Here is a 24539-nt window from a genome sequence, read left to right on the forward strand (position 1 = left end):
GGGTGGAAAATGTATGAGTTTATCCTGCGTAAGTTCTATACAGAGTAAAACGGATTTACTTGGGGGTTTGGATTCCGCTGGGAGTCTGGCTGCTGGAGATAGGAAACCTGCTGAGCAGTTTTGGTTCAAGTCTGCAGCTTTAGGGGGACATGGTTCAGACCTGGGTCTGTGTTGCAGCAGGCTAGCATGTCTGGCTCAACAAGGCAGGGTTCTGGAGTCCCAAGCTGGCAGGGAAAATGGGCTCAGAGATAGTTTCAGCACATCAGGTGACAGTCTCAAAGGGATCTCTGTGACTGAACCCGTCACATCTTATCCATTAGTAAAGATTAAAAGATTCCTTACAATTGTATATGTTTTATCTTTTTTTATCCTCTGCTTTTGAATATTTAGCACTCAAACATTTCCATGGTGACAATAAAGTAATACCTATTGTCAGATGTGCATTTCACGGTATAAGGGTATCATCTCTATGGCAGTGGCAATCTTTGTGCTGCTCTCATCTTTGTGATCCTCGTATTCTGAGCAAAAAGTCAGTCAACACACTTCTGGAATTAACTTTTTAACAATTAGGAAGTGTCTCACCACTTCAAAAAATAGAGTTAAAGTCCCTCATGGCAGTGCAGGAAGCTCTGGGAATAAGGGGAACAAGAAATAAGGTGGGGAGCAGGAAAGTGGTATGAGGAGAGACGAGGTAACTAAATAAAAGGGAGAAAAACTGAAAGAAAATGACATTGTAATGAAAGTCAGGTAGGAGAGAAGGAAAAAGAGCAAGAAATGGTGCACAATGTTAGGGCTAGCAATTTGTGTTCATTTCTGGCTCTTTACTTGCCCAGACCCATGCTGGCTCCTCCTATCTCTCTGCACTACTACAGTTCAGGTATGGTAGGGCCCAGCCTCCAGTTTGAGGATGAAAAGGAAAGCCAGAGATTAATCAAAAATTATAAAAAGTCACTTTTTTTTCTCTTTTCAGATATAGTGATGCTAGTCTGCTAGCACTTAAATGTTTGTAGTGTCCAGAGTAGCATGGACAAACATGTTAGCTAACAAGTTGATTGGCAATCAACTCACGTTAAACTAGTGCAGTAATAAACCTTTGATTCTTGTGATGTCAAATTTCACTAGATATCCAGTTGTCAGTTTTCCAAGCTAGATAGTATGTGCATTTTTGATATAACGCCACACTTTGTTTTGTAAATACATTTCAGGCCTTCTTTATACGCCCATCCCCACTGCCCAATGATGCCAGCCTCTGTTGTCCACCTGTCTCGTTTTCTCCTATGCTATGCCTCACACTTGGGAGAAGCTCCCTGTAAACATCTACAAATCTCTCATCCTCCAAATCTGTGTCAGACTCCCTTTTGTCATGGAGCCTACAGAAAATGTGACAGCAGTTAGACTGCTGATATGTTGAGATTCCGCCTATTATGCTGACCTATACTGTCTCGTATTTCCCTATTTGTTGTGTCTTGTCTGATACATAGATTGTAAGCTCTTTGGGGCAGTGTGGTCTAGTGGATACAGCACTGGACTGTGACCCCAGGAACCTGAGTGCTATTCCTGGCACTGCTACTGGCCTGCTAGGTGACCTTGGGGACATTGTTCTGTGCCTCAGTTCCCCCATGTGTAACTGATGTTGATCACACCACCTTTGTAAAGGACTTACAGAGCTATATTTGCAAAGCACTATATAAAAGCAATTTGCAGTGGTGTTGTAGCTATGTCCCAGGATATTGGAGAGACAAGGTGGGTGAGGTAATATCTATTATTGGATCAACTTCTATTGGGAAAAGACAAGCTTATCTCTTTGCCAACAGAAGCTGGTCCAATAAAAGACATTACCTCACCCACCTTGTCTATATAAAAGTCAGGTATTTTTGTTCCGTTTGTACACCAGCTAGCACAATGGAGTTCTCGTCCACAAATGCTACAGTAATACAAATAATATATCAGGAAGAAGCTGAACAGGGCACAAGCCCCTTTTCAGATCACCTTTAAATAAGAGTAATTCATATACAAAGAAAGACAAGTGGGGTGTTTGTGTTTGAGGAGCTGCACCAAATTCATAATTCATTAAGTAACATGTTTGTGGACATATGTTTGTGTGTTCTGAACTATATTTGGATGTACTGGCTATAAAAAGCCCTCAGTGCAAAGTGACCTTTAGCAGAAGTCAGATCTCCTGTCCGTGCTGTTGCTGACTGCCCACGAGAGAAGATTCAAGCCTATTAAAATTGCCTTTCTTCTCTTCTTGTTCCCTATGAGGATGACCAAAGAGGCCATATCTTTGCACTCCCTGAATGAGACATTAAACAGGTCACAAAGGACTATGTATGTTAGTACTACAAGGAGGAACAAGGCAAGGCTCCATTGTGCTGGGATGGGGCAAGGGAAGAAACTAACAACTACTGGAGTGACAGGTCTGTACGTTAGATGAGCCTGTACTTGTTTCTTAATTCTTTATGGGAAATAGAGGGGGTATAAACATGAACTTAGAGGCTGATGGGTCTCAGATCACAGGGAGTCTCCTTGTTTCTCCTTTATCTCTGAAAACAACCAACCATCTGTTTTGTGAACAAGCCTTTGGTAAGAAAGGGTTGGTAAGAAACTTTTCCTTAGAGTGGGGTATTCTGCCACTGTTCATTATGGGGAATTTTGCTCTTCTTCTGAAACATGGTACCAATCACTACTGGAGACAAGACACTGGACTATAGGTCTGATTGGTATGGAAATTCCGACGTTCCATGGTTCTGTGAATAACATTATCCATTACAGTAAAAGTGACAGGTGATTAGAAGCCTGTGGAGAATTGAGGTCTTGAGTGAGGAGCAAGCAAAGGAAAGATATAAGTGTATGGTTGATGTCATGAAAATAGGATAAGGAGGTGGTGTGTGGGACACAGTGTTATACATGAGTTTGTGACAGTGATGACCTGGAATATGAACATTTAATAGCTTAGCTCTTAAAGTAATGAAAATTAAGGTGTCTGCTTTCCTGGAAAGGATCTAAACTCAGGGAAAGAAAAGCCATGAGCATTAAATAACGTATTTTTAAAAAGCCTCTTTTTTCTACATAGTGTTCAATAACCTTCATAAGAATGTGAGCTCTGTTTTTACTGGATGTGTTCTAAGTGCAGTGCTGTATATTTACAGGAAGAGCAGCAGAAAGGTTTTAAAAACTTGTAAAGGATCAGGATTTGTTTTGTGCTTGTACAGAACAAGATTGACATGAGGTGGTATTAATTTAGTAGTAACCTCATTGGTTACCACTTTTAAAAAGTAAAGAAATTCATCAGTCTATAATCTGAGTGCCTTGCTATTATTAATACATTCACATAAGACCCCAGTGAAATTAGGAAATACAACTACTCCCATTTTACATTAAAAACAGGCACAAAGTTAATTTATTTGCCCAAAATCACAGAGGTTCAGTGGCACATCTGGTAACAAAATCAAGTTTTCCTGAGTGCCAGCCCTGTGTCTTAAACACAGGACCATCCTGCCCTACATTAAGAACAGAAGAATGGCCATACTGGGTCTACCCAGCCCAGTATCATGTCTACCGACAGTAACCAATGCCAGGTGTCCCAGAGGGAGTGAACCTAACAGGTAATGATCAAGTGATCTCTCTCCTGACATCCATCTCCACTCTCTGACAAACAGAGGCTAGGGACACCATTCCTTACCCATTCTAATAGCCACTAATGGACTTCTCTCCTGTTTGCTCTGTGGATGCCATCCTGATGTTTGCCTACATTTGTAAGTGCATCAGTTTGTGTAAGTGTAATAATGCTTATTTTTTAAATGGAACCCAAAGAAATGTGAGCTATTTAAAAAGTCAGATAACCTACCATCATTCTTTGATGAGTGGGGAATACATTTTCATTGGCAAAGTGAATATTGGGGCAATGTGAGAACTGATCTATTCCCCAAAGACTCAAGATGCAAAATTTTCTTGTGGTTTGCTCTTATTAATGAATGGTCATTTCCATGTATCATAACATTGTGAAACAACTTCATAATTTCAAGTGGTCACTGCAGTGTGAATTGGCATTTTCAGAGCAGACACTTGTGAATGTTTCAATTTTGGCTTGAAGGTGGTTTAATACATCTATAAATAGCTTAAAGGCTGGGAGCTGTTTCTCCCAAGAACAAAAATGGCTGGAAAAGCCAAGGAATATGAAAGCAACATTATTAGATATTAAAGGCAACAGAGAAATTATTGCATCAGTGGTGACCCATTTTCATCAATAATGAAATCTATTGGCCATTTTCACCATTTATATAGAAGAAAGTTTGTGAAAACAGAAACAATGAATCTTCATTCACCCAACTTGATCAATGAGCCATTACAATCTGTAATGCATAATTCACTCAGCCTTTTATCTCTGACTTGTCCACAAACTGACTCTTACAAATCTGTTTGCTCATGTTTTCCAACAAATGTTACCTAAATAAGTTTCAGGCTGTAGACTGTTGACAAAGTGTGACGAAGTGGGGATTTTCCTTTGTTATGTTCTATGTGAGCCTATGTGAGTCTTACTGTTTTGCATGAATGCTGTGTGTACCTCAGTTTCCCTATGTATTGCACCAATGTCTAGGTGGTGGGAATAAAGGGGTGTGACTTGCGGAGGCTGCTCCAGCTGCCTGCACTGATGCTATAGCCACCGTTCATAACCTGAGACCCAGGAGGGGGATGCAACCAGGTGACGCTTGGCCCAGGAAGCAAGACAAATGCTGAAGGAGGAGCAATGGGAAGGGCAGGGGCCAGATAGCTGGAAGTGAGTCAGTCTCGGCTGGCTTGGGATTCAGGGGGAGGACCAGAGCCCTTGCTCTGGGTTTCCTTCCCCCCCAAGATGCACTTGGCTGAAAGTCTCTGATTTCTGTTCTAACAAGTTCTGTCCTACGCTGTGTTCCTGGCACCTAATAAACCTGTTTTACTGGCTGGCTGAGAGTCACGTCTGATTGCGGAGCTGGGATGTAGGGCCCTCTGGCTTCTCCAGGAGCCCCGCCGGGGCAGACTCGCTGAATGCTCCAAGGTCAGACCCAGGAAGGTCGAAGCTTGTACGCTTCTTGCCCTGGAGACATTATGTTCAAAAAGAGGAGGCTCTCCCAGAGTCCTGACTGGCTTTATATGGAGTAGTTCCAGAGCATTGACCCGGTGACTCTGTGACACAAAGTGTTTGCTGACATATATTCCTTTGAGTATCCAATCTGTGAGCTGTGTGATTAGTCACTTAAATCATAGTATTGTTCCTGTTCTCTGATACCTTCATATAAATAGTAGGGTTTGAACTCTTGAAACTTCACTGCTAATAGCATGGGCCTATACTACTGGAGCTGATGTACTGACCATTACATTAAGAAATAAGTGTGATAACCAGCCACTAGAAGGAGACAAAGATCCACGGTACTGAAATGAGTTACACTGACCTTTGTAAACTAATTCTATTTCTGCCCAACATGAATTTCATTTTCTCACTAAATAAATTTTCTTTGTGATTAAACAAATCTTGTTACTGGCCTAAAATTCCCTTTTGGCAAACATCTATATGAAAGTGTTTACACTTTTATGAATATTCCCAAAGGAGTAAAATGAGATGTAAGCATGGTTAATGCGAAATGTTATTTGAAGTTAGTTGCCAAAAAAATTCTCATTATATATTACAGGAAAAAAAAGGAGGTGGAAATCAGCTATTAATAGGTTTGAGTATCCACTGTTCCTACAATCTAAAGTGAAAAGAGACAGATTATCCTATGACCTGAAAACTACTGGATATTTTGGCATTTCTAAAACATCAGACAAAGTTGAAAAAATAGACCAGGAAATGTAATATTTGTAAGGCAAAGAATTATACTTTTAGTCTAGGGAGCTCACCAAATGCAACAGATCTCAAACTCTTTGGAGCAGGTCCGGTCTTTTCATTCTGTGTTTATACAGTGCCTCACATAACAGGGTCCTGGTCCATGACTTGGGCTCCTCAGCATTATCGCAAAATAAATAAAACAGAAGTAAGAATACCCTGGGACCACACTGCTGTGGAACAGAGTCTTGCAATTCAATAGCTGTTAGTTGCCATAGACAGTTTTTCAAGATAGCCTGAAGTTCATTCCATTAAAAAAAATAAATCAGGGTTAACTGAACTTCTAATGAATTAATACTGGGCCAATTGCAGGATCCCTTGTTATCTGTATGAAACCTAGGCAAAAAAACTTTCAGTCTAAAGTGTTTCAACAGCTTCAAGATCCTAGAAAGACCCAAAAGTTGCCCATCAGGAGAACAATTTAATTGGGATCTTAGTTAAGCTAAATTACCCTAAATTATTCTTGAGGAACACTATCAAAATGGGCGGTAACCAGCATATTCCACTCCTTTACATCTATAGAACAGCAGCGAATGAGTATAAAGCATGCTCCCTGCCTCTTCATGTTTTGACATAAGTTCAACACAATAGCACCTCATAATATAAACTTTCTGATAGAGAGCACATGGAGAAACTTCAAAATCAAGATATCTCATTTAGTTATATTATTCATAGGAAATATGAAAATATAGCACTTTTTTAGAAATCAGAAGGAAAAACTTAATAAGTACTTACTAGCTGGAAGAGAGACTAATACAGCTACCAATTACAAAATAGCCTTTTTTGTGCTGCAGCTACTTGGGTCTGTCATATTTAAAGAGCCATCTCTAGAAAAGCATGCTGGGAAAAAAGTTCCTATAAAAGGAAAACATTGCAATAGGGAGACAGGAGTGCTGACAGCCATAGACGCACCTTATAAACCATGTATATGATGGAAACCATTTTAAGCCAGGGGGTGTAATAGCACCCCTAGTTCTAGCACCTATGTAGGGAGAGTTAGTAGGAACTAGGAAGTCACCAGCCATGGTACTGAGGGAGGCAAGAAAAAGGCTGGTTTTAATTATAGTAGTATTGAAGTATTAGCTATTATTATATTTTTGTGGTAGGTTTTATATAGGGCTGATTTAAGTGTTACGTAGGATCAATTTGGGTGCTAAAATGAAACCCTCAGTGAGATTAGACTGAGCTTGATAGGTCACTATTAGTAGACATTTAATCTCTTATGATAAGAATGAGGGTGTCTGATACATTAATTCAGATAACCTTGAAGAAGACTATGTGATGACTACTTCTAAAGGTACCCAGACTACATCAAGCAACTGAAGCTCAACTGGAAAACACCTTCAAAAGGAGTCAGAATGACTTCCAAGTAAAATGGAGGAATCTTAAACTGGATCTGAAGTTAGCCATAATGTAGCAGAAGTGGAGCCCTCTTTCAGTGCAGAAGTTCAGATATGCTGATTCTAATGACGATTCTGGTTCTTATATTCCACAGGGTGGAAAACAAGCTGCAGAACGTGGAGAGAGAGTTCAAAGAGCTAAACTCTGCCATGGAGAAACTGACACAGAAGCTGCAGTTTCAGGATAAAACTCTGGAGAAGCTGGTGGGCGAGGATGAGATGTGGATATCCTTGCTGGAGGACAGGTGAGCGACAGAAGAAAAAAACAGCTCAGTTTCCCCTCCACGCATCAGCTGGGAGACTAGAGAACTGAGAAACTTGTGTAACATTCTATATGTGCAGGTGAAGATGAATGGGTTTAGGTTACACTGAGTGAAAAGAATACAACTTTCCTTCTATATCCAGGGATGTGGCTTTGAATTGCCTTTTACCACAAGAGAATACAGTTTGTTGATCTCAGCAAATGCAAGGCAAATTCCATTCCAAGTGAAAAAACTTCTAAAGAAATTTTAAATATGAACTAAATATTATTATATCTTTAAAAACCCCACACTATTTCTAAGAAAACCAGACACACCAAATGCTCTTTCAAAAGCTTTCAGATAACTGTGTCCTACTATAAGCAGTACAAATCAGAATCTTATTAATGCCCTGGATTTGTTCTGCTAGCAAATAAGGCCGAATCTTTCACATTTTGGTGCCTGAAGTTAGGGTCCCCTAACCATATTTAGACATCTGAATAACAGGCTATTTTTTAAAGATCCTGAACTACTCACAGTTCCCATGGAAAGCAGTGGCAGCTGTAAGTGCACAGTGCTTTGAAAAACAGGCTATGTAGGTACCTCTGACCTGATCCTATAAAAACTTACAGGTGTGTAACTATAGGCACATAAGTAGTCTCACTGAACTCAGTGGGACTACTTTTTGAGTAAAATTACACTCATGCTTAAGCCTCTGCAGAATTGGGGTCTAAATATGGATTTCAGAGCTCACATTTGGGCCCCTCACTTTTGAAAATTTTGGCCTAAATAAATTATTTGCATTCAAAAATGAATGCAAATTGCTTAGATGGAGGCATATCACATTAATATCAATAATTGCAACAAAAAGAAATAGCACTTCATAAAACACATACTTGAACCTAATGATTTTAGTTGAAACAGGATAGCTCCAGTGGAGAAAAATCAAGTACAACAAAAAATATTAGCTTCTACATCCTTTTCAGAACTTTCCTCTCCCTTTAGGAGGAGTGTCCCTTAAGCTTCTCCCTCTGAGTTGGTGCCTTTAGTTAGAACAGGAACTGGAGCTGAGTGAGAACACTGGACAGCCATTGGTTTGTTGTGTGACCTTGGCAAGTCATTTAACCTCTCTGCGCCTCAGTTTATCCATCAATAAACTGGGTGTATGATTCTGATACTGCAGAAACCTAAATAAAAGTATGTACTACTCTAGGAGCTGAACATCAACTAAAAACCCAAACAAAACCAGAATAGTCCCCAAAATACTATGTTTTTTCTTTTCTTCTAGGTGTTGTGGTATTAAGTTTAATAGAACATATGTAGGACCCTACCAAATTCACAGCCCATTTTGGGTCAGTTTCACAGCCAGAGTTTTAAAATTGGTCAACTTCACAATTTCAGATTACATATGAAATTTCACAGTGTGGTAAAGATCCTGACCCAAAGTGGGGTTGTGGGGTCCACAAAGCTGTTGTAGGGAGGTGGCGGAATTACCACTTTCACTTCTGCACTCTCTGCAAAGCTGGGCTGTGAAGGCAGCAGCCACAGAGCTTCCTGTAGTCAGAGGTGGCTCCTGGCGGGTGGAGGTGAGTCTGATCTCCGCATGCTGCTAGGAGCTGCTAGTCCTGGCCGGCTGGGGAGGGGGAGGACTTCCTCTTCCCTGCATGGCCCCTCAGCTGGAGTGCTTTGTCCAGTTCTGGGTGCCACATTTCAGGAAAGAAGTGGACAAACTGGAGGAAGTCCAAAGAAGAGCAATAAAAATGATTAAAGGTCTAGAAAACATGACCGATGAGGGAAGATTGAAAAAAATGGGTTTGTTTAGTCTGGAAAAGAGAAGACTGAGAGGGGACATGATATGAATTTTCAAGTACATAAAAGGTTGTTACAAGGAGAATGGAGAAAAATTGTTCTTGTCCTATCCTCAGAGGTTAAGAAGCAATGGGCTTAAATTGCATCAAGGGAGGTTTAGAGTAGACATTAGGAAAAACTCCCTGTCTCTCAGGGTGGCTAAACGCTGGAATAAATTGCCTAAGGAGGTTGTGGAATCTCCATCATTGGAGATTTTTAAGAACAGGTTAGACAAACACCTGTCAGGGATGGTCTAGAATACTTAGTCCTGCCATGAGTGCAGGGGACTGGACTAGATGACCTCTCGAGGTCCCTTCCAGTCCTATGATTCTATGAAAACACTTGTTCAGATCAGTGTTATTGCACAAGTGCAAAACAATCTTTTATTTCTTTTTAAACTCTGTTTTGTATTTTTCCTCCAGGAAGCCTAGAGGGAAATTGTCTAAGGTATACACTAGAAAAGGTACACTAAACATCTAAGGTATACACATTTATTGTGCAAAAAGAACAGGAGTACTTGTGGCACCTTAGAGACTAACAGATTTATTTCAGCATAAGCTTTTCTGGGCTACAGCTCACTTCTTCGGATGCATAGAGTGGAACACGAAAGCTTATGCTGAAATAAATGTTAGTCTCTAGGGCCCCATCTACATGACGCGTGAAATTCGATTTTAGATACGCAATTTCAGCTACGGGAATAGCGTAGCTGAAATCGAATATCTAAAATCGAGTTACTCACCCGTCTTCACCGCGCCGAATCGATGTGCGCGGCTCGCAAAGTCGAATCCGGAACTCCGTTTGTTTTGGTGGAGTTCCGGAATCGATGTAAGCGCGCTCTGGGTTCGATATATCCCTGTCTAGACGAGACGCGATATATCGAACCCAGAGCTTTCGATTTTAACGCGCCGAAATGGCGCGTCGTATAGACGTGGCCTAAGGTGCCACAAGTACTTCTGTTTGTTTTGCAAATGCAGACTAACACGGCTGCTACTTTGAAACCTGACATTTATTGTGGTTACTGATCTGGTCAGAGCTCAGCTGCAGCAGCAGAATCTGTTTCAAAAGGCTGCCTTCAACCAACTAATTCTTAGACTCAACTGAATAATTAAACTCAGGTCAGGAGCTTGCTTGCTTTCTTTCTTTCTTTTCTTAGATGCAATAGGATTCTTAGTCAAACTGTAAAAGGCTATAAAAAGTACACTGGGAAAAATGAACTAGTAATCCCTGAAATTGACCTTAACAATGACTTCAAGGAAATGGAAATACTACCCACTTTTTCATTCAAATTCAAGCTCATCTACATTATAAGAAATCTGACAACACCCCATCAGACACGAAAATGACAACTGTGTGTTTGCCTTTTAAGTAGAAGGTTTACTGTGATGTGATGGTTGCATTACCAGGGATTGCTGGGGTTACAGACCACCAGAATTCTCCACTTATTAACTAAATGGGAATGAACTGAAGTATATGGGAAGTATTTTTGTCTGAGAAGTGATTCCTGTTTCCATCTCTGTGGCAGGTTCACTTCAGTGGAGATAAATCTTTTCTACAGCTATGTCAGTGAAATCCTTTGCTGCTTGCATTCTTGTGTCAGAGCGAAGCTGCCAGATCTGGCGGGAGGCCTCCCCACCTTAGCCTCTGTCATGAGGTGCAAAGGCAAGAACCAGAGAATTAGACTGGTGTGGGAAGCAGTGCTGGAGATGCTGGGGATGCAAGAAGGAGATGTCTCAGCTCTATGCACCTTTTTCATCATACATTGCTCTGAAGCACGGTATTACCCAGCTAACCAGAGGCAAAAGTACACCAGTGATATTAGCATGATGATAACCAAGGTGGTGAAGAACCAGATCCTTCAACAGAGCCTGCTGTGTGCTGTCCAGGTAGTAGAGACTCGCAGAGCACAGATGGATCCAAAAAAGATAGCAACCCATGTCCAAAAATAACCTGTGGCAGATTTCTTAAACTCCCTTACCCACTTAGGATAAACAAGCTTACAACGTAAACTGGTTCCTATATAAACATGCAATTACATACTCATGCATGTGTATAACAAAACACAGATCCGTATGTACAAACGCTCTGAACCATGACACACCAATGTGTATCATGAGTCTGAAAAGCCAGGCAGATTCCCAGAATCAATACAGCAGTCATCACCATCATATACAAGCTCAGTATGTACATGCAAATGTGTAGCCAGAGGCTGCTGGGAGGGACAGAAAGATTCTTCTGTCTCTTAGCTAAAATATTTTGACACTTGCATAATGCTGAAGAGTTCAAATGCCAACATTTTCCAGCATAAAATCTGCTTTGCTCTACTTTGTATTCTCATTGCATGTCTATGAAAGCTGTAAACTGTAGTATGAAACAAACACTAATTTCTTATAATAAAACTCCTTGGTTTACCATTTAATGTATGTACTGCTCGGCGGACAATCAGTATTTTCACAGAATTCTAGGAATATAGAACTGGAAGGGATCTCATGAAGTCATCAAGACCAGTCCACCATCCTGAGGCAGGACTAAACCTACTTTAGATCATCCCTGACAGGTGTCTGTCCAACCTGTACTTACCCTCCAATGATGGGGATTCCACAATCTCCCTTAAAAGCCTATTCCAGAATTGAACTATTCTAGAAAGTTTTTCCTACTATCTAATTTAAAATCTCCTTTGCTGCAGATTAAGCCTATTAGTTCTTGTCCTACCCTCAGCAAAGATGCAGAACAATTGATCACCATCCTCTTTACAACAGCACTTAATGTAGTTAAAGATTTACCAGGTCCCCCGCAGTCTTTTCTCAAGACTACACTTGTGGAGTTTTTTTAACCTTTCCTCATAGGTCAGGTTTTCAAAACTTCTTATTTTTGTGGCTCACCTCTGGACTCACACCAGTTTATCCCTATCTTTTATGAAGTAACACTCAGAACTGGATACACTACTCCAGCTGAGGCTTCACCAGTGGTGACTAGAATAGGACAATTACCTCCTATGTTTCATATATGATACTCCTGTTAATAGACTCCAGACTGATATTAGTCCTTTTTGCAACTTCATCACACTTTTGACTCATATTCAATTTATGATCCACTATAACCCTCAGAGGGGTAGCCGTGTTAGTCTGGATCTGTAAAAGCATCTGAGGAAGTGGGTATTCACCCACAAAAGCTCATGCTCCAATATGTCTGTTAGTCTATAAGGGGCCCCAGGACTCTTTGCTGCTATAACCCTTAGATCCTCTTCAGCAGCACTAACCCTGGCCAATTATTCCATTTTGTAGTTGTGCATTTGATTTTTCCTTCCTTAGGGTAGTACTTTACACTTGTCTTTACTGAATGTCATTTTGTTGATTTCATAAGAACTGCCATACTGGATCAGACCAATGGTCCATATAGCACAGTATCCTGACTCTGACTGGCAATTTTGGAGAGATCCACCCATGTCGTCACCTTCTGGCATTCAGAGGTTTAGGGTCACACTGAGCATGAAGTTATATCCCTGACCCTCTTGGCTAATTGCTGGACATATCCTTCATGAGCTTATCTAGTTCTTTTTTGAATCCAGTTATACTTTTAGCCATCACAACATCCCATGCAACGAGTTCTACAGGTTGACAGTGTGTTATGTGAAAAAGTACTTCCTTATGTTTGTATTAAGCCTGCTGCCTATTAATTTCATTGCCTACCCCCTGGTTTTTGTATTGTGGGAAAGGGTAACATGTCTCTATTCACTTTTTCCACACTGTTCATTATTTTATAGAGTTCTGTCATATGTCCCCTTCATCATCTCTTTTCTAGTCTTAACAGCCCTAATCATTTTAGGCTCTACTGATATAGAAGCCATTCTATAGCTTTGATCATCTTTGTTGCCCTTCTCTGAACCTTTTCCAGTTCCACTATATCTCTTTTGAGATATGGAAAGAAGAACTAGATACAGTATTCAAGGTGTGGATGCACCATGGATTTAAATATTGGTGCTATAGTATTATGTCTTCTTTTCTATTCCTTTCCTAATAGCACCTAACATTCTGTAAGCCCTTTTGACCACTGCTGCACACAGCTGAAGTTTTCAGAGAGCTATCGATAGTAACACCAACATCTCTTTCTGGAGTGGTAACAGCTAATTTAGAAGCCATCACTTTAATATAAAGAGAGAGATTGAGATTATTTGCACTTGTCATTGCTGAAGCTTGATTGTCATTCTGTTGCCCAGTCACTCAGTTTTGTTAGTTCCCCATGTAACTCTTTACAGTAAGCTTTGGACTTAAAATTCTTGAAAACGTGTGTCATTTGAAAACATGACCATGGCCCTGTTCTCCTCTTTTTACAGATCATTAGTTAATATGTTGAATAGCACTGGTCCCAGTTCAGATCAATTACCTATTTGGCAAGTTCATTTTGAATTCTAAGAGCATCCTCCAAAGTGATTGCAACCCCTCAGCTTTGTCTCAACTGCAGACTTCATTAGCATACTCTCCACTTCACTATCCAAGTCATTAAGGAAAATATTGAATAGTATTGGATCCTGGCCTGACCCCTACAGGTAGGGTTACCATCTGGCCAGTATTTGACAGTCCTGGCCAGGTTTTCTAAAGATTTGCCAATTACCAGAAAAATAATTTAATCTGCCAGGGTTTTTCCACATGGGGGTCTAAAAATTTGCATTATTATCATAATACCCTAGTACCTCAAATGTTAAAAAGTTTCTAATTCCAGCTAAAGATGATACTTTAAGTGGCTGTTGATGGGGGAGGAGGGTGCATTTAAGAGTTTCCTTGTAGTTAGAGTTAATGAGGTTAACATACCAGTGATGACTGAACTTCGATTAGGGTCTTTCAAGCAGTTATACACCCATTTTATAGTAATTTCACCTAGTCCACCGTTTTCCCGGTCAGTTAATTATGTCATGTGAGATTGCGCCAAAAGCCTGACTAAAATCAAGCTATAGCCTGGCCCCCGCTCCCCCCGGCCAGCAGTGTCAGAGCAGGCTAAGGGCCCAGACTGGGTGTAGGAAGGGGAATCCCCGCCAATGAGCAGCCGTGTTTGAACGTGCCTCCCCAGCAGGTAGCTCCCAGCGCAGCCCTGGTCTCTCCCAACAGCAGGCACGGCGGCCGGGGGTCAGCCCCGCGTTCCCTTTCCTGGGCCCGCCTCGCCTGAAATGACAGGTCTCTGCTGGTCGCCGAGAGGACAGCACGGCCGGCCGCGCCAAGCTCCATAACGGGACTGAGCGTCCGAAGCCAGGAAGCATAGGGCCCGGCCTGGCCCTTCCCCTCGGTAGGCCTGGCCTGGCCTCTCCTTCCTTCCCCTCTCCCGAGCGGGGAGGGGCCGCGGAGTCCCAGCGGGGAGGCACTTCTGGAAACAAGGCCGCGGCTCCCGCCCTCCGGCGCGCCAGAGGAAGACGGGTGGCGCCGGGACCTGGAAGCGCGGGACGCGCGCGCCTGACGTGATGACGTCGGTTGGCTGACCCCGAGAAAGCGTTAGGAGTGAGCGCGGGTGCGGGCTCAGGCGGGCGGTGAGTATCGGGCTGTAGCGCTGAGGCGGCGGGTAGTGGAGGCTTCAGACCCAGCTTATGTTGCTTCCTGGGAGTAACAGGTCTCTGGGCCCCTGCACTGGGGACGGGGGGATCCCTGGGCCCCGGCACTGGGGGTCCCAGGGGGTTGCCAGGGGTCTGGTTTTTGACCAGAAAGCCCAGCTGAGAAGAGACGCTGGTGGTTCTGGTCAGTACTGCTGACTCGGCCATTAAAAGTCGCATTGGTGCAGGGCTCGCAGCAGGGCCATCTCTCGGTATATGCAGAATACGCAGTTGTCTAGGGCACCAAATTGCCCCAAATTTCATGGTGCCCTAGGTAGCTGCGTGCTGCGTATGTGGCAGCAGAAGTTCCAGCAGTCAGCCCTATCCCCCTGCTGCCCCCTACCCTCCTGGGCTGCACCCAGTGCAAGGGACAAGGCTGTCCCTAGGGAGGTGTGGGGCCCAGAACAACTCCCTCCACCCTGCCTCTTAGTCACACACACCCCGTTCTGCCCCTGGCCTGCCCCCATTCCACCTCTTTCCCCATCAACCCATACTCACCAGTAGCGGCAGAAAGTAGAGCAACCCAGCCCCTGCTCTCCACTCCACCAGCTCCCAGATATGTTGCTCCATTTCTTGCTGCCAGTGAGTGTGGGGGGTTGTCCTTCCCCCCTCTCCCAAGTGACACGGCTGGGGTGGGGGGGAGCAGAACAGGCTGTGGCCAGATTGTTCTGTTTCCTGCTGCCCATGCTAGGCCCCCTGCTAATCCCTGGGTCATTCTAAGTTTGTGGAGTCCCCCAGAGTGGCCCCCCACAGCTCCTGCCTCTCTAGCCCTGCAAGTCTTGAGTGTAGGCCAGACCCTAGGGTAGTGGTGGGGGAGAATTAAGTGCTTGGACTGTGTAGGGCACCATAATTGGTAGGAATGGGCCTGGCTGGCAGGGTCCCGGCCTGGCTCCGCGCAGCTCCCAGAAGTGGCAACATATCCAGTTGGTTCCTAGGTGGAGGGACAGCCGTGGCCTGAGCGCTGGCTTTACAGCTCCCATTGGCTGGGAACCATGGCCAATGGGAGCTGCAGGAGTGCTGCCTGCAGGTGGCGGCAGCGCGCACCACGCAGAGCTCCCTGGCTGCCCTTACGCCCAGGAGCCAAGGAACATGTTGCTGCTTCCAGGGAGCCTCTTAAGGTAAGTGCTGCCTGCCCAGAGCCTGCACCTTGAACCCCCTACTGCATCCCAAACCCCTGCCCCAGCCCTGAGCCCCCTCATGCACCCAAACTCCCTTCGAGAGCCCACAGCCTATATGCTAACGCCCTGCCCTGCCCTAGAGCCTGAGCCTCCTCCCATGCCCCACCCCTGAACCTCCTCCCATGCCCATATCCTGAATCCCCTCCCACACCCCAGCCCTGAGCCCTCTCCCACACCCAGAATCCCTCCTGGAACCTGCATCCCACACCCCCTCCCGCACTTCAGCCCAGAGCCCCCTCTCACACCCAAATTCCCTCCTTGAGCCTGTGCCCCCTTCTGCACCTTTGCCCCAGCCCTTGTCCCTGGCGTGGAGCCCCCTTCTGAACCCCAAACCTCGCAACCCTGGTCCCACCACCCTGCCCCAGCCCAGAGCCCCCTCCTGCACTCTGAACCCCTCATTTCTGGCCCTAGCCTGGAGCCTGCACCCCCAACCAGAGCCCTCGCCCCCTCCCACACCCCAATCCCCTGCCCCAGCTCAGTGAAAATGAGTGGGGGAGGGAGGAGGAGATGGAATGAGTTGGGGGCAGGGCCTCGGAGAAGGGTGGGGCACAGGGGCAGGACAAGGGTGTTCAAATGTGTGCAGTTAGAAAGGTGGCAACCCTACTTCACTGGGAGGTGAGGGACAGGTTGGGGGAAGGAGGCCCTGCATGGGAGGGGGGCCAAGAGGAGTAGTGGGGGGGAGGGGTAACTGCTGAAACCCCATTCTTACTCACGTGGTCAAAAATACAGGCAAGTGCTTGCATCTGAAAAATGCGAATGGGGAGCAAACCCCTGGCTGCTGGTGAGATGCCAGTGCAGCCCTCAGGGGCCCTTACACCACAGCACTCTGTGCCTTACACCTATAAATCTGAACATCATACTGGATACACATCTATGCTTTTTACAGAAAAATCCTTATAAATCCAAAACTAGAAAGTCTTTTAAATCTAATGTGTTTATCCTGCTTTGCCCATTTAAATAGTCATGAAAAGAGAGTCCATTTATTCCGGTGTCTTGGCACTGAATAGTTTAGTCACTGTAATGGCAACATGTGCATGGACTCCTCTTAAAGCCTGTCTTCTGTAAATGAATCAGTTGAATAGTTACCAATAAATCTGCTCAACTATTGAAGCGTGAACATAAAATACAGGTTGCACTTAAAAGATCAAATAAAAGTTATTTATCCTGTTAAAAAAAAAAAATGAACAGTGCCCACAATATTTGGAACTGTATCCTTAAAGCTAAGCTTTAAAGCATCTCTAAAATCCTTTAACACCCGCTGTTAGAGACCTTGTCTGTTTGTTGGTTATCCCTTGCATTATCTGCTACAGACTCCTCACCAGACTTCACCTTGTTCACCTCCAGTCTGTATAAAATGCTGCTGTGAAAATTACACTTCTTTCATTGCTCTGATTGTGTCACTTCCCTGTTCGCTGTCCTTTTCTTACATTCTACATCAAGTTCAAGCTTATTTTCTTCAAGTCCCAGCACAGCAACTTTCTTTTCCTTGTATTCTCTCTCTTTTAAGCTTCCATTTACTCAGAAGACTCTTCCTCTCTCCTTATGTGCCAAGCTACTTCCCTTTGTTTTCTGATTCTTCCTTAAAATGTCTTCTTTGAAGCCTTCCATTGGTTATTCTACTTTTGGATTTTTAATCAGTGCCAAAGCTGACTTATTTGTCTGATTTAGATTATAATTTATGGAGCCAGGGTTGCATTCTTTGTGCAGTGCCAAGTGCACTGGCATCATATCAGGAAAGGTTTTGCACAACCTTCCTACCTTTTTTCCTTTCTTCTCATCATTTTTTGAGCATTCTGTTAGTCCTTTTGACTTGAGCAGTTAGTCAAAGATTTGGGGTCTTGCAGGTTGTTACAGATAGGAGGAGGAATTGATGATGGAGCCAGGTAACTTGGATGCAGCCCTGTTTGTTACAAAAAAATATACAAAATCTGTTTCTTTTAACAAAGAGAGAATCAAATGATAGGAGACAGTGTCCTTGCTCACTGGTATAAGCTTCTTTCTCCAGCTTGAAGAGGCTTAAGTCAATTGTAACAATTCACATTTACTATCATGTGAAGCTTTGAGGCTCACAATACATTGCTTCTGTCGGTGTATACAAAAGTGAAATATCTGAGAGTACCGCAGAAAGACCTATGGACTTTCTAAGCCAGGAGTTCTCAAACGGGGGTTGTGACCCCTCAGGGGGTCGCGAACTGTCAGCCTCCACCACCATACCCCGCTTTGCCTCCAGCATTTATAATAATGTTCAATATAAAAAAGTGTTTTTAATTTATAAAAGGAGTCACACTCAGAGGCTTGCTGTGTGAAGGGGGTCACACTCAGAGGCTTGCTGTGTGAAAGGGGTCACCAGTGCAAAAGTTTGAGGACCACTGTTCTAGGCGCTTTCCAATGCTATTCTAATGGTAGTGTAAGGATGCTTCAGGTTCTTATATATCTTATATTCTCCTTGAATATCATAGAATGAAAAGAGGCCCAGCAGATCTGGCAGATTATCTTCTACACTTAAGAATGTAGGGACGGCCATATTGGATCAGACAAATGGTCCGTCTAGCCCAGTATCCTGTCTTCCAACATTGGCCAATGCCAGGTGCTTCAGATGAAATGAACAGAACATGTAATCATCAAGTGATCCATCCCCTGTCGCCCATTCCCAGCTTGTGGCAAACAGGTTAGGGACACTTCAGAGCATGGTTTGCATCCCTGCCCATCTTGGCTTATTGCCATTGATGCACCTGTTCTCCATGAATTTATCTAGCTTTTTTTAACCCTGTAATAGTCTTAGCCTTCACAACATCCTTCGGCAAAGAGTTCCACAGGTTGACTGTTTTGTGAAGAAACACTTCCTTCGTTTGTTTACACCTGCTGCCCATTGATTTCATTTGTTGATGCCTAGTTCTTGTGTTATGAGGAGTAAATAACAATTCCTTATTTACTCTCTCCACACCAGTCATGATTTTATAAACCTCTATTATATCACTCTTAGTTTCTTTTCCAAGCTGAAAAGTCCCAGTCTTATTAATCTCTACTCATATGGAAGCCATTCCATATCCCTAATAATTTTTGTTACCCTTTTCTGAACCTTTTCCAATTCCAAATCTGTTTTGAGATGGGGCGACCAGATCTACATGCAATATTCAAAATACGGGTGTGCCATGGATTTATATGGAGGCAATGTGATATTTTCTGTCTTATTATCTATCCCTTTCCTAATGATTCTCAACTCTGTTAGCTTTCTTGACTGCTGCTGCACATAGAGTGGATGTTTTCAGAGAACTACTCACAATGATTCCAAGATCATAGAAGATTAGGGTTGGAAGAGACCTTAGGAGGTTATCTAGTCCAACCCCCTGCTCAAAGCAGGATCAACCCCAACTAAATCATCCCAGTCAGGGCTTTGTCAAGCCAGGCCTTAAAAACCTCTAAAGATGGAGATAGCACCACCTCCCTAGGTAACCCATTCCAGTGCTTCACCACCTCCTAGTGAAATAGTTGTTCCTAATATCCAACCTAGACCTCCCCTACTGCAATTTGAGACTATTGTGCCTTGTTCTGTGATGTCACCATTAAGAACAGCCTAGTTCCATCCTCTTTGGAACCCCACTTCCAGTAGTTGAAGGCTGCTATCAAATCCCCCTCACTCTTCTCTTCTGCAGATTAAATCACCCCATTTCCCTCAGCCTCTCCTTGTAAGTCCTGTGGCCCAGCCCACTAATCATTTTTCTTGCCCTCCTCTGGACTCTCTCCAATTTGACCACATCCTTTCTATAGCGGGGGGTCCAAAACTGGATGCAGTAATCCAGATGATTTATTTGGAGATTGTTCCTGTTTTGAATAGGGGGTTGGACTAGATGACCTCCTGAGGTCCTTTCCAGCCCTGATATTCTGTGATTGATTCTATGTAGCCTCACCAGTGCCAAATAGAGGGGAATAATCACTTCCCTCGATCTGCTGGCAACACTTTTACTAATGCAGCCCAACATACTATTAGCCTTCCTGGCAACAGGGGCACACTGTTTTTTCTGCAGAGCTGCTGCTTAGCCAGTTGGTCTCCAGACTGTAGCAGTTCATGGGATTCTTCCATTCTAAGTGCAGGACTCTACACTTATCCTCATCAGATTTCTTTTGGCCCAATCTTCCAATTTGTCTAGTTATTCTGAACCCTATCCACCTCTCCCCCCAGCTTAGTGTCATCTGCAAACTTGCTGAGGGTGCAATTCATCCCATCATCCGGATCATTAATGAAGATGCTGATGCCTGGAGCACTCCACTTGATACCAGCTGCTAATTAGACATCGAGCTGTTGATCACTCCCTTTGAGCCTGATGATTTAGCCAGCTTTCTATCCACCTTATAGTCCATTCATCCAATTCATACTTTCTTAACTTGCTGGCAAGAATACTGTGGGAGACTGTCTGTTTTTGATACATATCAGTTTCTTGAATGGTAATAGCTAATTTAGACCCCATCATTTTATATGTATAGTTGGGATTATGTTTTCAGTGTGCATTACTTTGCCTTTATCAACATTGAATTTAATTGACTTTCATCTGCCATTTTGTTGCCAAGTCGCCCAGTTTTGAGAGAGCCTTTTGTAGCTCTTCACAGTTTGCTTTGGGCTTAAGTATCTTGAGTAATCTTGTATCATCAGCAAATTTTGCCACCTCACTGTTTTCCCCTTTTCCTAGATCATTTATGAATATGTTGAACAGTATTGGCCACAGTACAGACCTCTGTGGGACATCACTATTTGCCTTTCTCCATTCTGAAAACTGACTATTTATTCCTACCCTTTGTTTCCTATTTTTTAACCAGTTACTGATCCATGAAAGGACTTTCCCACTTATGCCATGACAGCTTACTTTGCTTAAGAGCCTTTGCTGAGGGACCTTGTCAAAGGCTTTCTGAAAATCTAAGTACTCTATATCCACTGCATCACCTTTGTCCACATGCTTGTTGACCCCCTCAAAGAATTCAAATAGATTGGTGAGGCATGAGTTCTCTTTACAAAAAACATGTTGACTCTTCCCAAACAAATTATGTTCATCTATGTATTTGACAAAGTGGGCTGTAGCCCACGAAAGCTTATGCTCACATAAATTTGTTAGTCTCTAAGGTGCAACAAGTACTCCTGTTCTTTTTGCGGATACACACTAACACGGCTGCTACTCTGAAATCTGAGAATTCTGTTCTTTAATATAGTGTCAGCCAATTTACCTGGGACTAAAGTTAGCTTACTGGCCTGTAATTGCTGGGATCACCTCTAGAGCCTTTTTAAAAAATTGGTGTCACATCAGCTATCCTCCAGTCATCTGATACAAAAGCTCATTTAAATGATAGGTTACATATCACAGTTGTTACTTCTGCAATTTTGTATTTGAGTTCCTTCAGAATTCTTGAGTGAATACCATCTGGTCTTGGTGACTTTATTACTGTTAAATTAAACAGTTTGTTCCAAAACCTCCATTAATGACACCTCAATCTGGGACAGTTCCTCAGATCTGTCACCTAAAAAGAATGGCTTAGGTTTGGAAATCTCCCTCACCATCCTCAGCCATGAAGATCAATGCAAAGATTTCATTTAGTTTCTCTGCAATGGCCTTATCTTACGTGAGTGCTCCTGTAGCATCTTGATCGTCCAGTAGCCCCACTGATTATTTAGCAGGCTTTCTGCTTCTGATATACTAACATATTTTTTTGCTCTTACTTTTTGAATCTTTGACTGGCTGGTCTTCAAATTCTTTTGGGCCTTCCTAATTATTTTTACACTTCACTTGCCACAGTTTATGCTCCTTTCTATTTTCCTCAAGAGGATTTAACTTCCACTTTTTAAAGGATGCCTTTTTGCCTCTCACTGGTTTTTGTTTTTTTTTGTTTGTTTTGTTTTGTTTTTGTTTTTTATAACCCTGGTGGCACTTTTAGCCAAGCTGTTCAGATCTTGTGCTCCCCTTAGGACTAAATCAAGAATTGCCTCTCATCTTGTGGGTTCCAGGACTGCTCCAAGAAAGGTGTCATTTTAGATGTCAAGAAACTTTATATCTGTATCCCCTCCTGAGGTGACATGTACCCAGTCAATATGGGGACAGTTAAAATCCCCTATTAATGTTGAGTTTTTTATTTTTATAGCCTCTCTAATCTCCCTGAGCATTTTGCAGTCACTATCACCATCCTGGTCAGGTGATTGGTAGTCTCTTCCATCATTGTCCATTCCATGTCTTTGAAATAATGTTTTCTGAAAGTGAGTGCTGCATTTCATAGCATGCATCCTAGAATGTCCAAAGCTTGGTTATTGTACTGGATATTCCAACAGTCTGTATGTGCTCCTCTTTAGTTGCCAGAGTGTCCTGGATCCAAGATGAATGGATTAACTATTACCTGTATAAATGTTCCCTGTAGTTCTGAGATGATCGTTGGGAGAGGTTTCTTAAACTTAAGCTTTTGTAACTTGGAGCATTTACAAAACACTTATTCATTATTATATATTGTCACTTGTTCTGCTCTGATCTGTATCAGTGATACTCTGACCTCCATGGTTCAGGAGCCAAATTAGCAATCAGCATTACCCAAAAAGAGCCACCGTAGTGTGAATTCATTGTTTCATTTACTATTTTTAATATATAGATATATTTTCTCACAACTAAATGACTAAGTATTATTATTTTATCAACTGCAGTTGGTTAATAACATAGTAAAAGTGCATCCTGATTGGTTAATAATTAAATCACATGGTGCTTTGATATCATGTGCTGCAAAGAGGGGAAGGAGAGCTGCTTGTGCTCCTGAGCCTTAATCTGAGTATCAGTGATCTATATGTTTTGTTTTTTTTTTGGTTTTTTAAATAAGGGCCTATGAAATGTGTATTATGTTCCACAGTACTACTACAGCAAACAGAAAATGCGGTGAGGAAGGTATGGGATGGTCCATAAAAGTATCACAAATCATATTGGACAACAAAAGGTATGCAGCATATCATTTCACCTTTTTCAGGCTTTTCAGTTTTGATTACTTCATTTCAGCTTTTTAGCCCTAGGTAGTCAACCAGATGAATGCAAGTAAACTATCCTTTTGAGCAAGAACCATTGTTGATCCACAGAACAATACTGAAGGTTAACTTTAGGTGATAATAAAAGTGAGGTCCTGTACAGTAACTCCTCACTTAAAGTTGTCCAGGCTAACATTGTTTCGTTGTTACGTTGCTGATCAGTTAGAGAACATGCTTGTTTAAAGTTGTGTAGTGCTCCCTTATAACATTGTTTGGCAGCGGCCTGCTTTGTCCACCGCTTGCAGAAAGAGCAGCCTGTCGCAGCTGGCTGGTGGGGGCTTGGAACAATGTGGACATCAGCTCCCCACTCCCCTAAGTTCTCTGTGCAGTAGTCACCCAGCAGGCTATCAATTGCTGGCAGTTCAGCTGTCCCTCCCCCCACTGCCATGTGCTGCTCCTGCCCCCTGCCTTGGAGCTGCTCCAGGGAGCCTCCTGCTTGCTGTGCAGGGGGGAAGAAGAGTGCTAATGTCAGAATGCCCCCCTGCTCCTACCCTCCGCTTACCCCATCTCCATAGAGTTGGGGGGAGAATGAGGCAGGGGGGACATGATAGGGCTCAAGACAGAGGGAGCTTGCTAGCAGCAGCAGCTGCTGTCTCAGTTTGCTAAGCTCAGTACCAATGTGGACACAAGAACAAATAGATAGAAACTGACCATCAGGAAGTTTAGACTTGAAATTAGATGAAGTTTTCTAACTGTCAAGAGGAGTGAAGTTCTGGAACAGCCTTCCAAGGGGAATAGTGATGGCAAAAGACATATCTGGCTTCAAGACTAACCTTGATAAGTTTATGAAGGCGCGATGGTGTAATGGATAGTCTAATTTTGTCAATTAATTTGTCTTTGACTACTAGCGGTAAATATGCCCAGTGGCTTGTGATGGGATGTTAGATGGGGTGGGATCTGAGTTACTACAGAGAATTCTTTCCTGGGTGTCTGGCTGGTGAGTCTTGCCCACATGCTCAGAGTTAAGCTGATCGCCATATTTGGGGTCGGGAAGGAATTTTCCTCCAGGGCAGATTGGCAGAAGCCCCGGGGTTTGTTTGCCTTCCTCTGCAGCGCAGGGCATGGGTCACTTGCTGGAAGGTTCTCTGTACCCTGAAGTCTTTAAACCATGATTTGAGTACTTCAGTGGCTCAGACACAGGTTTGATACAGGAGTGAGTGGGTGAGATTCTGTGGCCTGCATTGTGCGGGAGGTCAGACTAGATGATCATAATGGTCCCTTCTGACCTTAAAGTCTATGATTCTATGACCTATTTAAAAAGGCAATGTACTTAGAGTGAGGTCAGCATACTTAAAGGGGCAATGCACATCTCTCTCACGTACACAAGGTGTGTCTCTCTGTCTCTGTCTGCTATGCTGTCTCCCCTTCCACCATTTGTGCTGCCTTATAGAGTGTGAGGCTAC

At 43.1% G+C, this 24539-nt stretch overlaps 2 protein-coding genes across 4 annotated transcripts in view; both read left to right on the top strand.

Annotated features, from left to right (window-relative positions):
• The first annotated feature begins 1876 nt into the window (after positions 1-1876).
• SMCO1 (single-pass membrane protein with coiled-coil domains 1) lies at positions 1877-11923 on the top strand. The gene is made up of 3 exons (XM_032806077.2): positions 1877-2313; positions 7356-7505; positions 10870-11923. Exons 1-3 carry the CDS (start codon positions 2258-2260, stop codon positions 11291-11293), a joined length of 630 nt encoding a protein of 209 aa, XP_032661968.1. The 5' UTR covers positions 1877-2257; the 3' UTR covers positions 11294-11923.
• A 52-nt stretch (positions 11924-11975) lies between these two features.
• Positions 11976-24539, top strand: part of RNF168 (ring finger protein 168) — a 31841-nt gene continuing 19277 nt past the window's right edge. The window contains exons 1-2 of one of the 3 annotated variants that reach the window (XM_075068633.1): positions 11976-14859; positions 22968-23051. The gene's annotated coding sequence lies outside the window, so the exon portion shown is untranslated. Of the gene's footprint in view, positions 14940-22967; positions 23052-24539 lie in introns of all 3 variants that reach the window. The other 2 variants (XM_032806050.2, XM_032806057.2) reach the window with 2 other exon arrangements.

Source organism: Chelonoidis abingdonii, chromosome 8 (genome assembly GCF_003597395.2).
Source record: "Chelonoidis abingdonii isolate Lonesome George chromosome 8, CheloAbing_2.0, whole genome shotgun sequence".
NCBI lineage: Eukaryota > Metazoa > Chordata > Testudines > Testudinidae > Chelonoidis > Chelonoidis abingdonii.